Source organism: Clarias gariepinus, chromosome 10 (assembly GCF_024256425.1).
Source record: "Clarias gariepinus isolate MV-2021 ecotype Netherlands chromosome 10, CGAR_prim_01v2, whole genome shotgun sequence".
NCBI classification, from domain to species: Eukaryota; Metazoa; Chordata; class Actinopteri; order Siluriformes; family Clariidae; genus Clarias; species Clarias gariepinus.
Window position 1 is genome coordinate 26,829,614 of NC_071109.1, and position 13,008 is coordinate 26,842,621.

The 13,008-nt window shown below is 38.8% G+C and overlaps 2 protein-coding genes across 3 annotated transcripts; both read left to right on the plus strand.

Moving 5' to 3' along the window:
- Positions 1-3,067, plus strand: cplx3a (complexin 3a). 2 transcript variants are annotated; one of them, XM_053506291.1, is made up of 3 exons: positions 1-375; positions 2,074-2,161; positions 2,293-3,067. In XM_053506291.1, exons 1-3 carry the CDS (start codon positions 218-220, stop codon positions 2,515-2,517), a joined length of 471 nt encoding a protein of 156 aa, XP_053362266.1. In that variant the 5' UTR covers positions 1-217; the 3' UTR covers positions 2,518-3,067. The 2 variants fall into 2 exon arrangements, with proteins under 2 accessions (XP_053362266.1, XP_053362267.1); XM_053506292.1 differs by lacking the exon at positions 1-375 and adding an exon at positions 1,714-1,917.
- A 1,431-nt stretch (positions 3,068-4,498) lies between these two features.
- Positions 4,499-10,429, plus strand: adal (adenosine deaminase-like). Its single transcript, XM_053505012.1, has 10 exons — positions 4,499-4,668; positions 6,250-6,380; positions 8,144-8,204; positions 8,282-8,369; positions 8,452-8,533; positions 8,613-8,739; positions 9,089-9,169; positions 9,257-9,395; positions 9,493-9,593; positions 9,860-10,429. Exons 1-10 carry the CDS (start codon positions 4,624-4,626, stop codon positions 10,052-10,054), a joined length of 1,050 nt encoding a protein of 349 aa, XP_053360987.1. The 5' UTR covers positions 4,499-4,623; the 3' UTR covers positions 10,055-10,429.
- Positions 10,430-13,008: the final 2,579 nt, after the last annotated feature.

Below are 13,008 nucleotides of genomic sequence, written 5' to 3' on the forward strand. Positions count from 1 at the left end.
GAGAGGGAAAGGCAGAGACAGAGAGTCCACGGTCACGTGTGCTGAGACGGAGCTGTCCATGAGAAGCTGCCTTTCAGGAGCAGGAACCTTTCTGAAAGCTCCACACAGATGGACACTTGATTTTCAGTTGGATTTAGAAATACTGATTGTTCTTTCAATTCTGTTTTCATTTGTGTGAAGAGTTTGTGAAGGTTTTGTGTTGAGAAGACGGGGAGCGATGGCCTTCATGGTGAAACACATGATCGGGGGACAGCTGAAGGATCTGACCGGGGGTCTGGCAGAAGAGAAGGCTGAAGGGGAGAAGTCCGAGGCGGCGGCTAAGGGCATGACACAGGAGGAGTTCGAGGAGTATCAGCAGCAGCTGGCTGAGGAAAAGTAAGTTTTAAGTAAAGTTTTAATGCTAAAGTTATTGATGATCAAAGTGGCCGCGGGATAAAAATATCGAATAAAAGTTGCGCAACACATTAAAACAACCTCTGTACAAATATTTGAGTTTATATTTGAGTGCGGTATTTAGTTTTCCGGCCATATAAAAATAGCCTCCTCACCTCTTCCTCATGTAATTACAGACGGTATTAGGTTTTAAGTTTCAGACCAGTGTACTGTACCTTCGATCAATAACACCACAGTGACCTAGAACATATTTGTCCTGGGCAGAATCTCGAACAGTTTTCTCTTCGACAGGCTGAATACCACAAACATTTAAATAGTTTTTATTATTTCTCCACATCCGAATATTTTTTCTGTCGTGTGATTTTCTGGATGGAATTGTGCTACACTTAGAGCATGAAGAGCTGATGAATTTGTACAGCGATCAATGACATTCATTCGTTTATCTCCAGCCAACACACCGTCCTGGTCAAGGTCGCGGGGAATCCGGAGGTTATCTCAGGAACTGTGGCGGACTCCACAGATGGGACACCAGTCTATTGCATATTCACAATTGTGGCACGGGATGGATGGATGGTGGAATGATGGAAGGAAGGATGAAAGGAAGCAACAAAAGTATGAACAAAAGAAGGAAGAGAGGATGAAAAGAATAAAGAAAGGAAAGGAGGAAGAAAGAAAGGAAAGCAGGGAGGAACAAATGAACAGATGAATGAAAAAGGAAGAAACAAGAAAATGACCAAAGGAAGAAGGGAAGGAAGAAAAGATGCAAAGGAAGGAACAAATAAAGAAATCAACAAAGGAATGATGGAAGTGCAACATTAAGCAACAAAATATTAAGAAAGGAACAAATAAATGAATGAAAGAAAGAAGATAGGAAGAAAGAAAGGAACAAAGGAAGGAAGAAAATATGAAAAAAGAAGGAACAAATAAGGGAATAAAAGAAAGAAGGAAAGAAAAAAGACAGAAGAAGCAAACAAATAATCAAAGAAAGGAGGGAAAGAAGGAAGGAAAAAAGAAAAGATGGAAAGGAAGGAAGGAACAAATAAAGAAATCAACAAAAGGAAGGATGAAAAAAAGGAATAAATGGAAACAAAGGAAAGAAGTGAGGATGGAAAAAGGACAACAGGAAAGAAAGAAAAAAGAAAGGAGAATAGGAAGGAACAAATAAACAGATGAATGAAAAAAGAAAGGAAGAAAGAAAAGAAGGAAGGAAGGAACAAACAAGGCAACAAAAGACGGAAGGAGGATTAGAAGGATAAAGGGAGGAATGAACAAATGAACGAAGGAAGGAACGATGGAAAAAATGATTTATTTACAAATAAATAAAGGAAAAAAGACCAGAAAAGAAGAAAGGAATGAAATAAAGAAAAGCAGAACAAAAGTATGCATGGAAAAGAAAATGCACAAAAAAAAGGAAGGAAAGAAAAATAAGGAGGCTCTAATTGAAGAGAGAGAATGTGAAAGTGAGGAAAAAGAGAAATGGCGGAGAGGTGGAGCGAGCCCTAGAGTGTGTTCTTGTGTTGCTGTGTGAGTTTTAACTTTAAGACATTAGGCTAAAGATGTCGGATTTGCAGTCAATGAGACTTTTAGAGTTCGTTAATATTTTTTTTTTACTGTACCACCCTGAGACACGTCAGCTCATTACAATACTACACACCCATCCTGTGTCTCATGTTCCCTCAGGATCGAGCGAGAAGCCGGCTTTGCCCAGAAGAAAGCGGAGAGAGCTACAGTCCGGACACACTTCAGGGAAAAATACAGGCTTCCCAAGGTAAGCAGAACATATCTCAGATATCCTACAACACCCTTAGCGTGTCTCTCGTCACACAGTATCTGTATTGTACATGATGGGGATCAGAGTTTCCTGGGCCTACATGCATGCTTGTTTTTATCTCACCCTAGAGTGAGCTGGATGAAACACAGATCGAGGCAGCAGGCAAGAATGTGGAGCTGCCCTCGGAGCTGGCCAAGATGATCGCAGAGGACAACCAAGAGGAAGAGCACAAACAGTCTGTCCTGGGTCAGCTCAGCAGCTTACAGGACGTTGATATCGACCAGCTGAAGGACAGAGCGCAGGCCACATTCGGGGACCTGAAAGAGTCAGCAGAAAAATGTGAAGTCATGTGATCGAGCTCGTATACGCAGTAAACCTCAGGATGAGAGCTCGTCTGAGATATTTATATTAGCTCTTATAATAACAATAATAATAATCACTTATTTAAGCACATTCCCTAGACTTAGTCTATGCAAATATCCCATACAATATTAATAAATGTTATTTACCAAGGGACATTTGGGTATAATTGGTAAAGTATTCGTTCACGTAGGGTAAATATTGGTAAAGTAGGACGCTTAGAATCTTTGAGTAGTTGAACATTACTGATCAGAAGGTTTTTTCAGATCATCTGTGACATGTAAAAGGATAAACGTTTAAAGCTGTTTATGTATGAGGTCATCTATGTGGGCGTGACCCAGCCAACTTCAAAAGCAGCACTACAGGAAACAATGGTACAGTAAGTGAAATGATGCAACACTTTGAAGTAAATAATGTTACGAGTATATAAAGTTAAAGTTTGATTTATACATATGAACGGATGTTTGTGATTTGTATCTGAAAGTAAATAAAAAAAGGAATTTTATTATTTTTTATTAAAATAATTTTTGTTAAAGATACATTTTCTTCAATGCCACTTTACCAGTTGCATTGGGACAAGGTGTTATTGTTAAAGTGGGACAGCAAATAAAAGAGTCCTGCACGCTTCAAAACTTGATTTGATTTTGTCTTTTGTCCATATATTGTGTCAATAGGTCATTTTGATATTTCTTGAATAAAGTATACTTAGATAAAGAATTGTTAATATATTTTTGTTGCCTACATCACCAGGACAAAAAACCTTTAATACTCACCTTAACCAGCCTACTGGATATGAGACACAGTATTAATCAAATATGTTCAGATCATATTCAGGGTGAAGTATTTTACCTTTGCTTTAAGTCAAACAAGGTCCTGACATCTCTTCAAACACTTCCACATGTTTGGGCCATTAAAGGAGTTCCTGAGAGGCCAGTGCTTCGGAAGTGAAGCAGCCAGTTTGATCCTGGCTCTGACGTACTGAAAGCACTATTGAAACACTGGAAGTGCATTAGTGTGGCAGAGGGTTATATAGATAAATAAAAGAAGGTTTTATTCTCATAACTGTTCTTTTATTCTGCATAATAAAACTTGGACACTTTATATTTTTGGGGTATAAATAAAATTTCATCCAGTTAAGTGTGTAAGTAAAAGTTTATTTCAGGGATCAAGACAAAACATTGACAAAACAAAACAAAACAATTAAGTTAATTCATTCATTCATTCATTTATTCATAAAACAATTGACCAAAATGAATACTTTCTAAGTATCCTCTAAAAAGATTTAACATTTGGTCAATAGAGGTTTTAAGAGAGATCATTTTATCTGTGTTCGTTATTGTAGCATTGTAGTTTTAAAATCACATAAGACTTCCCAAGCTTTCTGAAATCATATGATATTATACGTGCCATTATGATTATAGTAAAAAGTGAGAGACTTTGTGGTTAGCACTGTCTCACCTTTCACCTTTGTGGTTAGCACTGTCTCACCCTTATCAGGGTTTGATACCCCCTGTGCATGAAGTTGACATGTTCTTCCCATGCTTGGTGGGCTCCCTCCAGGTTATCTGGTTTTCTCCCAGTCTAAAGACATGCAGACTAGGCTAATTTGTTTAGTGTGTGTGTGTGTGTCTATGCGGCATGTGTGTTTGTGCGTGCCCTGCCTCATGTCCTAGATCTCCTGGGATAGCTTCCAGGCCTATCCCCCTGCAATACATCATAAAGTGGTATAGAAAATGAATAAATGAATGAATAAAAAGGGACAGAGACCACAAGATGTACCAGTAACTCTACCACTTTACCAACGTTCACCCTTTTTTAAACAGCCAGGATGTAGGTGCATTACCGCCCCCTGCTGGAGGTTGTTGACATCAAAGTGTTTTATTGTATCAGCAGAGCGCATATAAAGGCCGGAACTAACTGGGCAAGGCTGTGTGTATTTGGGAACAATAATAGTGTCGCACTTTTTTGTGCAACTAGAAAAACGGCTCGTGTAAATTGTTTACAAAAAGTATTTAGCGTACAGAGTTCTGCCTCGGATATTAAAAATAAATAAATAAATATATCATTAATATAGATATTTATATAAAACTATTATATTAATGGATAACGAAGCTGATTTGTTTTATCGACAGATACCTAAAGTGGTAAGTAGACTAATGAAAAGATGGGGTTCGTAATTAAAAACTAGTAATCCGCAAAATATTTGCTGAGCGGCCACTTCATTAGGTACACCTTGTTAGTCCGGTTATCCCACCAGAACTCCTTCATTATTCTTGGCATGTTTTATTAAGGTGCTTTAAACATTGCTTAGAGATTTTGGTCCACATTGACACACTTGCTGCAAATTAGTCCATGATGCTAAGCTCCCGTTGGGTTGACCGAGCTGGGCGGTGGACTGGACCTGTTCGGTGGATTGGACTGGTGCTGCTAAACACTGGGTCGCGTGAAAAAGCTTTCAATTGGGGTGGCGATTTATACCTGCAGTATACCTTTTAGACACACGGGGGAGCTAGTTACTTTTCTGCCATTGTCTCGGTTTCTGTAATAATTCCGCATTCTGCTGTTACAGTGCAAGAAAATAATATAATCAGATAGTCTGTGTCCGCTTATAAATTTCAATACTTTCGGATGCAGGAGACTGGCCTTGCCTTTTTTTTTTATGCAGCAGATTTTATTCAGATGTTCCTGTTTCCATTAAAATCCTACTCAAGTTGCAGCGTGTCGCCACTAGATGGCGACATTTACTCATTTTCAATTAAATCCTATTCAATAAAATTTTATTTACATAGTGGTTTTAATAAAGCTTTACAGAATCAAAAGTAAAATAGTGAAATTAGTATGAAACGTGAAAAAATATCTATAAATCAGACTCGTCAGATTGTCCGTGATGAGTAAGCGAGGGCAACGATGGCAATAAAAAACATCCCTGCGATGGCATTAGGAAGAGACCTTGAGAGGAACCAGACACAACAGGCGGCTAGACGGTATAACGGGAGAGGTGTTTAAGTTAAAATTATATACTTAGAGATTAGTAGATAATTTCAGGAGCAGTTTGTTAAAATATGGTGAAGAGTCCGTTTCTTTATCCTCATCAATGTAAAAAAATATTGAGATCACCAAAACGTAATATTATTCCTATATTTTACACATGAATATACAAACCATTAATACAAGGCAGGATATAACCATGCTTACTTTAAATTCTGACCCTACGATTTCCCTGAATTTCTCAGCAGAAATCAAGATTCATCAGACCAGGCGAAGTTTTTTCTGATCTTCTCTTGTCCAATTTTGGTGAGCCTATGTGAATTGTAGCTTCAGTTTCCTGTTCTTACAGTAGCTGACAGGAGTGGCACCCGGTGTGGTCTTCAGCTGCTTGAGTCCAGCTGCCTCGAGGTTCGACGTGTTGTGCGCTCAGAGATGCTCTTCAGAGATGTTTAAAGATGACTTTCTATCAGCTGGAACCGCTCTGGCATTTTCCCAACAAGGAAATATCTGCTCATTGGATATTTCCTCTTCTTCAGACAATTCTCTGTAAAAACAAATGTAGACAAAAAGTAGACCAGCAATAAATCAGCCGTTTCGGAAATACTCAGACCAGCATGTATATAAATGTCTGATATATATATTTATTAATTTTTTATAACCCTTATCATTTTTATAGCAGAAGCTTCATCAGCGTTTCAGATGGATATTATTAGAATTACTCATATTTTTGTGTACAGGAGCTCCATGCACATCTTAACGGCTCTGTCAGCTTTGCGACGATGGAGAAACTCATCGCCAGGAAGCCACATCTGAACATCGAGTCCAGCAGGACGGCCATCCACAATGGACAGCGCCGCACGCTGGCTGAGTGTGTCTTTACTGAGTAGTGTCATTAAACAGTCTGCATGTAGTGAACTTATCGCATAGCTTAGTAATCCTGTTCATGCGCTTATAAAAATTGAAAATTGTGAATAATTCCTTTTCCTTATGAATCATAGAACAAGGCAGATTTGCTTACAGAAGCTGCAACATACACACCCATATGTTTACACACCCATGTTTTCTAGATGAAAATATAAAGCATCTGTAAGAAATGACTCCAATGAATAGAAAATGAATTGTTTGTCTAAGACAACAATCATCGACGAGCAACACAATAAACAAGAAAAATTGAAAAAGAAAAAAAGAGAACCAAAAAGAAGAAGTCAAACTTTTCTCACGATTCTCTCAGTATTGTGAAAAGGTTATGTATAGTGAGAAAAAATACAAGGGATGCTCAAGTCAAATGGGACTTTTGATTACGCAGAATAATAAAAGAACAGTTTATTTCTCGGTATAATCTCCTGTTACACCAGCGTTTTACTAGTGATTGGATACCATAAAGGTAGAAACTTTTTTCAGTACACCAGAGTCATGCTTCATATCTGAAACGCTGGCCTCCCAGGAACTCCTTTATTGCCCCAAACATGTGGAAATGGCTTGGAGTGAGGTCAGGACTGCACGGGGGATGTGGCAATAACTCCCAGCTTTACAGAGTTCCTGTAATGTTTAAGTGGTGCTGGTGAATGATTGTGTGTAGAGTTCCCACAGACTGATGCACCTTTTCCGGGAGCTTTCCGGAAGCGTCACGTTTCGATTCTTAAAGATCAGGCGTTCCACTCACGGGGACAACTGCAGTGGACATATGGTCTTTCATAGATAGATAGATGGATAGATAGATAGATGTACTTTATTCATCCTCTGAAATGACTGCATTACAACAGCAGCTTACACAAACCGTAGCAGAGGGGAAAAAATTATGTAATTATGTAATTGTAACATATAAATTAATACAATATTGCAGATGATGCTACATAGAAAAGCAGTATGTATGTATGTGTGTGCATAAAGTGACAGTAAATAATAGGATATGTGTATACTGTAAGTTATTATTATCATCATTTGTTACATAGAGGTGAGTCATCATACAGCGTGATGTGATGACGGACGGTAGGAATGGTTTCCCGAACCGCACTTTGTGACAGCGAAGTTGAATCAGTCTGTTGGAGAATGAACTCCGCTGCCTCCGTATGGGATCGTGTAGTGGGTGGGATGAATTCTCCATAATTGACAGGAGTTTGTTCAGTGACCTGTTGTCCTTCACTGTCTCCAACCTGTCCAGTTTGTGTCCAATGATGTATTCAGCCTTGCGGATGATTTTATTGATCTTGCCTGCATGGCTGGCACTGATGCTGCTCCCCCAGCAGACCACAGCACTGCAAAGGGCACTCGCCACAACAGTTTGTTACAACGTTCAATTGCAGCTAGGAATCTCATCTCCATAGTGTCATTAGTCACAAGAAATTGATCAGAAGTCCTGGTTTGACTTGAACGCCTCTTGTAATTTGTCTACATGCTTTTAAAAGTGCGTATTTATACTTCTTTGTATGAGGTGTAGGAACAGAGATGGATGTGGTGCAGGTCTATATATATCTTGTCTTATCTTTCCTCTCGTTAGTCTATTGCGTTATGTCCTGATTAGTTGTGGTTCCATGAACTTTCTGTATGTCTGTAGAATCTGCAAAAATCTGTTGATGTTTACGATCACTGATTTGACTTGCGTTGTTCCTTTAAAAAAAAACAAACAAACAGATGCTTCCAGGTTTTTAAACTGATTCATCAACTTGTTGATTCCGATGAAGACATTTTGATGGTAAGTTGATGTCGATTTTGACCTTCAGTGTCAAACCCATGATGCCATGTTTAAAAGAATGGATTATTGTTGAACAGGTTGCCAAAGCTGTCATTGAAGAGTTTGCTGCAGATGGGGTGAAGTACTTGGAACTGCGCAGCACTCCACGTGAAGAACCCAAAACAGGTGCTTGTTTGCATCGCCACCATTTGGATGGATGTCCCCTATTGTTAAATATTTCATGACGAATTTTGCATTTTTGATCAAGGTCTGTGTAAAAGAAGATACATCGAGACAGTCCTTGAAGCCATCCGTCAGTGTAAGCAAGAAGAAGTGGACATAGATGTCAGGTCTGTATGTCCCACCTAAACAATTTTTGTGAGGAGGATCCCCTCTGAGTTTCTGCCCACTGACGTTTCTGTTGAACAGGTTTCTCGTGGCCGTGGACCGCAGGAATGGCCCAGAGGTTGCTATGGAGACGGTGAAACTAGCCGAGGACTTCATGTTGTCCAGTGATGGTGTGGTGGTGGGACTGGACTTGAGCGGTGACCCCACAGTTAGTACAGCTGCCTGATTGGTTGGATTTAAATCCAGATCGGATCAGGCGTTTGCTGAACGTAGAAACTAAAGCACACAGAATGATTAAATACATCAAAAGTGGTCTGCCTTTATGCTTTTCACGGGTCACATTTTCTTAAATTTCTTGCCTGCTCTGAGTGACGCTGTAGTGTTACAACTATTAGCTTCACTAATGGCTTTGAATTGCATTACCATTATTATGTAAAAGGGTCTTAAGGCTTAAATCTAATTTGCCTTAACCTGCAGATTAAATATTTATGTGCATTTTTTACTGAGTTCTATGAGCTATCTGTGTGTGTGTGTGTGTGTGTGTTGGTAAACAAAAGGTAGGGCATGGGAAAGACCTTCTTCCTGCTCTTCAGAGGGCGAGGAACTGTGGGCTCAAGCTGGCACTGCATATGTCAGAGGTTTGTTCATATAACCACTAAGCCTTTATGTATTATATATTATGGACCCCAGCCATATAACAGTAATATTTATCCATGTTGTTTTAGATTCCTTCTCAGAAGGAAGAATCGGAGCTGCTGTTGCATTTGCCTCCAGACAGAATTGGCCATGGAACATTTTTACACCCTGATGCAGGAGGTTCAGATAGCCTTGTGGATAAAGTTTGTAAGCTTAACATCCCTTTAGGTGAGTAATATTGATTTAGGATCTCAGCTTATTGTCCTTACTTTGCATTTAAACACAGTATGATCCAACTTCCACTTTTTTTTTTTTTCTTTTCCAGAGTTGTGCCTAACCTCGAATGTCAAAGGTCAGACAGTGCCTTCATATGACAAGCATCATTTCCAGTACTGGTATGAGCGCCAGCACCCATGTGTGCTCTGTGTAAGTGTTGTTTCTCATATCATACATTATATCTGGAATAATTTCTGGAATTTCCTTCGGGATCAATAAAGTATTTATTTATCTATATCATACCATATATCATATTGTATCATACAGTATATCATATCATATATAATATCATATATAATACCAAATCATATATCATATGTCATATAGCATTTATAATATCGTATCATGGTGACTCGTGTTGTATGATTTATAAAACCACAACTTAATCATCCTCGTTTTGCTGTTTCTCCATGCAGACGGATGATAAGGGGGTGTTTTGCACCGATCTCTCTCAGGAGTACCAATTAACCGCGTCTACCTTCGGCCTCAGTCAGGAGGCTGTGTGGTGTCTTTCCCAGCAGGCAATTCAGTGCAGTTTTGCCCAAGAGGCTCTAAAGCAGAGGCTAGAGAAAAGGTGGGCTGAGCTAAGACCTAGCATCCTTCTCCCATGAGGGTGATTCTTAGTATCAGTCTGTTGTCTCATTTTAGTTTTTTTTTTTTTAGTTTTTTTTTTAAGCTTGTTTTTAATTCATGATGCTCGAGACATCAGCAGTTCAATCCAAGATGACATTTATTGCTTCAGTGATGAGGTTCCTGCCCAAATACCCAGGATGTTCTAATTAATTTATATCAACTCTGATTTTCAGTGTTATCCCAATGAAAATGTTCACTTTGTACTGTACCACTGAATAATAGACCGTATTGTTTTAAGCCCTTTGCTGACTCTCTCTTTCTTGCTCTCACCCACACAAACACCTGCTATCTCTGTTATCATAGCAATGTAATTACCTGCAAAATACAGAAGACTTTTTGTATTAAATTACTTAAATATGCAAGTGTGTGTGTGTGTATGTGTGTGTGTGTGTATATATATATATATTGTATATATTGTATATATTGCACCTGTCACATATATATGGTGCAAATGTTGTGAAGAAGGGAATGTTGGTGAATAACAATCCTGGCTGAGCTGGGTCAGAGCCTCTGCACTTGTTCCTGTAAACATTCAGCAAGTCGAATGCCTGATCCTTGAAAAATGAAAACTGATGCATAACTTGTCACCAACTTGCAGAAGAGATGCATCTGTTTTTTTGCACTGTACACACAATTATTCATAACTCAGCTCAGAGATATTACCATTAAAGGAGTTCCTGGAAGGCCAGCAAGACTTAATACAAGAGCTAGACTTTTTCTTTAAGATTTCTTTAAGTCTAAGACTAAACTAATGTCTAGATCTTTGGAAGCTAAATATGAGTATATGTGGGGTGATGCACAGTACTGTATGAGAAAAATAATTAAACAATAGTGGTGGTTGTGTTTTTCTGAAGTTACCAGCAGGGGGGCAGAAGCGCGACTAAAATTATATATATATTTTCAGAACAAACAAAATCCTCACCTGAATTGGTTCGCAACCCCCGACCAAATGCTATTGTGTTGCATTATTGTTATAATTTTTTTTAAACATCCTTTTTGCTTATACCTTTTTAATCAGCTAATTAAAACCATCTCCTATAATCAATGTGGTTGTAAACACAAAGAAAAAATATTTTGATGTTATGTTTATGGCCTTTATCAGATGCCCTTATCCAGAGCGACTTACATTTTTATCTCATTATACATGTGAGCAGTTGAACGTTAAGGGCCTTAAGGGCTCGACAGGGACATCCTGGTGGTTGTGGCAATGTTGGATGTTGACATGTCTGGGCGTAGTTACTGCATGACCTGGGTTGTTAAAAGAAATGGAACCAGCTATTTTGTTATTCATTAACTGAAGATCAATAAGGTCTTTGATAATCATTACTGAGATGGATTCAGATCCCTGGAATAAAGAACAGTTATAGGTATGAACTGATGCTCTTAACTAAACTCCTTATGTGACCCTTTTAAAATGGCCAAGATGTCTCATTAACCTGTTCTGTAAATTTAAGACAGGATTTAGGCTCTGCAGGTCTATACGGTTTACGAACAGTGATATTTAAAGCTGTTGAGGTGTGTGTGTGCGTATGGTTGTGTATGTGTGTTTTTACTTTCATGTTTCATGTGGCATTTCACCTGTTTGCATCTAAACCTGTATTGATTTTTCTCCCTGTCAGTCTCTTTTTAGCTGGAGGCAAAACAGCTCAAAATCCGCAGCTGCCTTTAGTCATTGGAGCCTGCTATGCCCTCTTTTATCACTCCAGTGTCCAGGGCTTCAAAGAGCTGGCTGTGTTATCACACCGTTAAAGAGCATTCCCATGACTCATGATGGGTAAAGATATGTTTACTCGCTGTTAAAAATACTTAGCATCAAATATCATGTAAGTTCCCACTGTTTACTGGAACATGCTGCTAACTCAATGTGTGTTTGCAGTCATCTGATACACCGCAGATATTTGTGTCAAAGCTACTAGTACACCCTCTGACGCAGGGGCAAGCTGGTTTACTAGGTTTATTGCATTTTTGTAAAGATCTTACATCTACATCATCTAAGCATTTGGCAGACGCCCTTATCCAGAGTGACTTTCATTTTTTTTATCTCATTATACATCTGAGCAGTTGAGGGTTGAGAGCCTTGTTAAAGGGCACAACAGTGGCAACTTGGTGGTTGTGGGGTTTAAACCTGGGATCTTCCGAACCGTAGTCCAATGCCTTAACCACTGAGCTAGAGTCCACTGAGCTGAGTCCAGTGCCTTAACCACTGAGCTAGATCTTCAGTTATAATCAACTACATGGCAAACACTAACAACTTTCGGCATGTTACAAATTTACATATTACAAATCCGTTTACAGTTATGTTATAGGACGTTCCTGTCACAAGTTGGTTCCTGTTTTCACTTTATGTACAGCAGCCACAAACAGGTTTTCCAGTGTTTTTGCTATATATAGTACTTTCTCATGGTTCACCAAGACCCACCCATTTTCAGAGCGCACCAAGAAGACTAACAAAAGTTCTTTTTTCCTATCGGAAAACTAACACACACACACACACACACACACACAAGGACAAAGAATTATTCTGCAATCTTCATGTTCCTGAAGCCTATGATCTGAAAAGTGCACAAATGTTGTCATTCATCATGACCTAAAACGATGCTCAAAAAGCAAAAATAAAAGCTTAATGAGAATGGTAATAAGATTATTTTTATACTCGCACTGTTTGAACCCTTCCAGCTGTTTGTTTTAATTTGATCTTTAAAGATTTCATGAAATTGTAATGCATGCACACATTTAACTTTATCTTGCAAAAAAAAAGAAAAAAAAAATCAACTTTATTGGTAAAAGTAAAAATCTAACACACCTTTTCAAAATGTGTCTCTGTAACACATTCTTGAAACAAAATACTGTTAGTTTGAGCCTCTATCCAGAACAAAGGCTACTGTACTCGCTGTAACCTGAGCAGCCGTCTGTACACAAAAGGTCAGGGGTC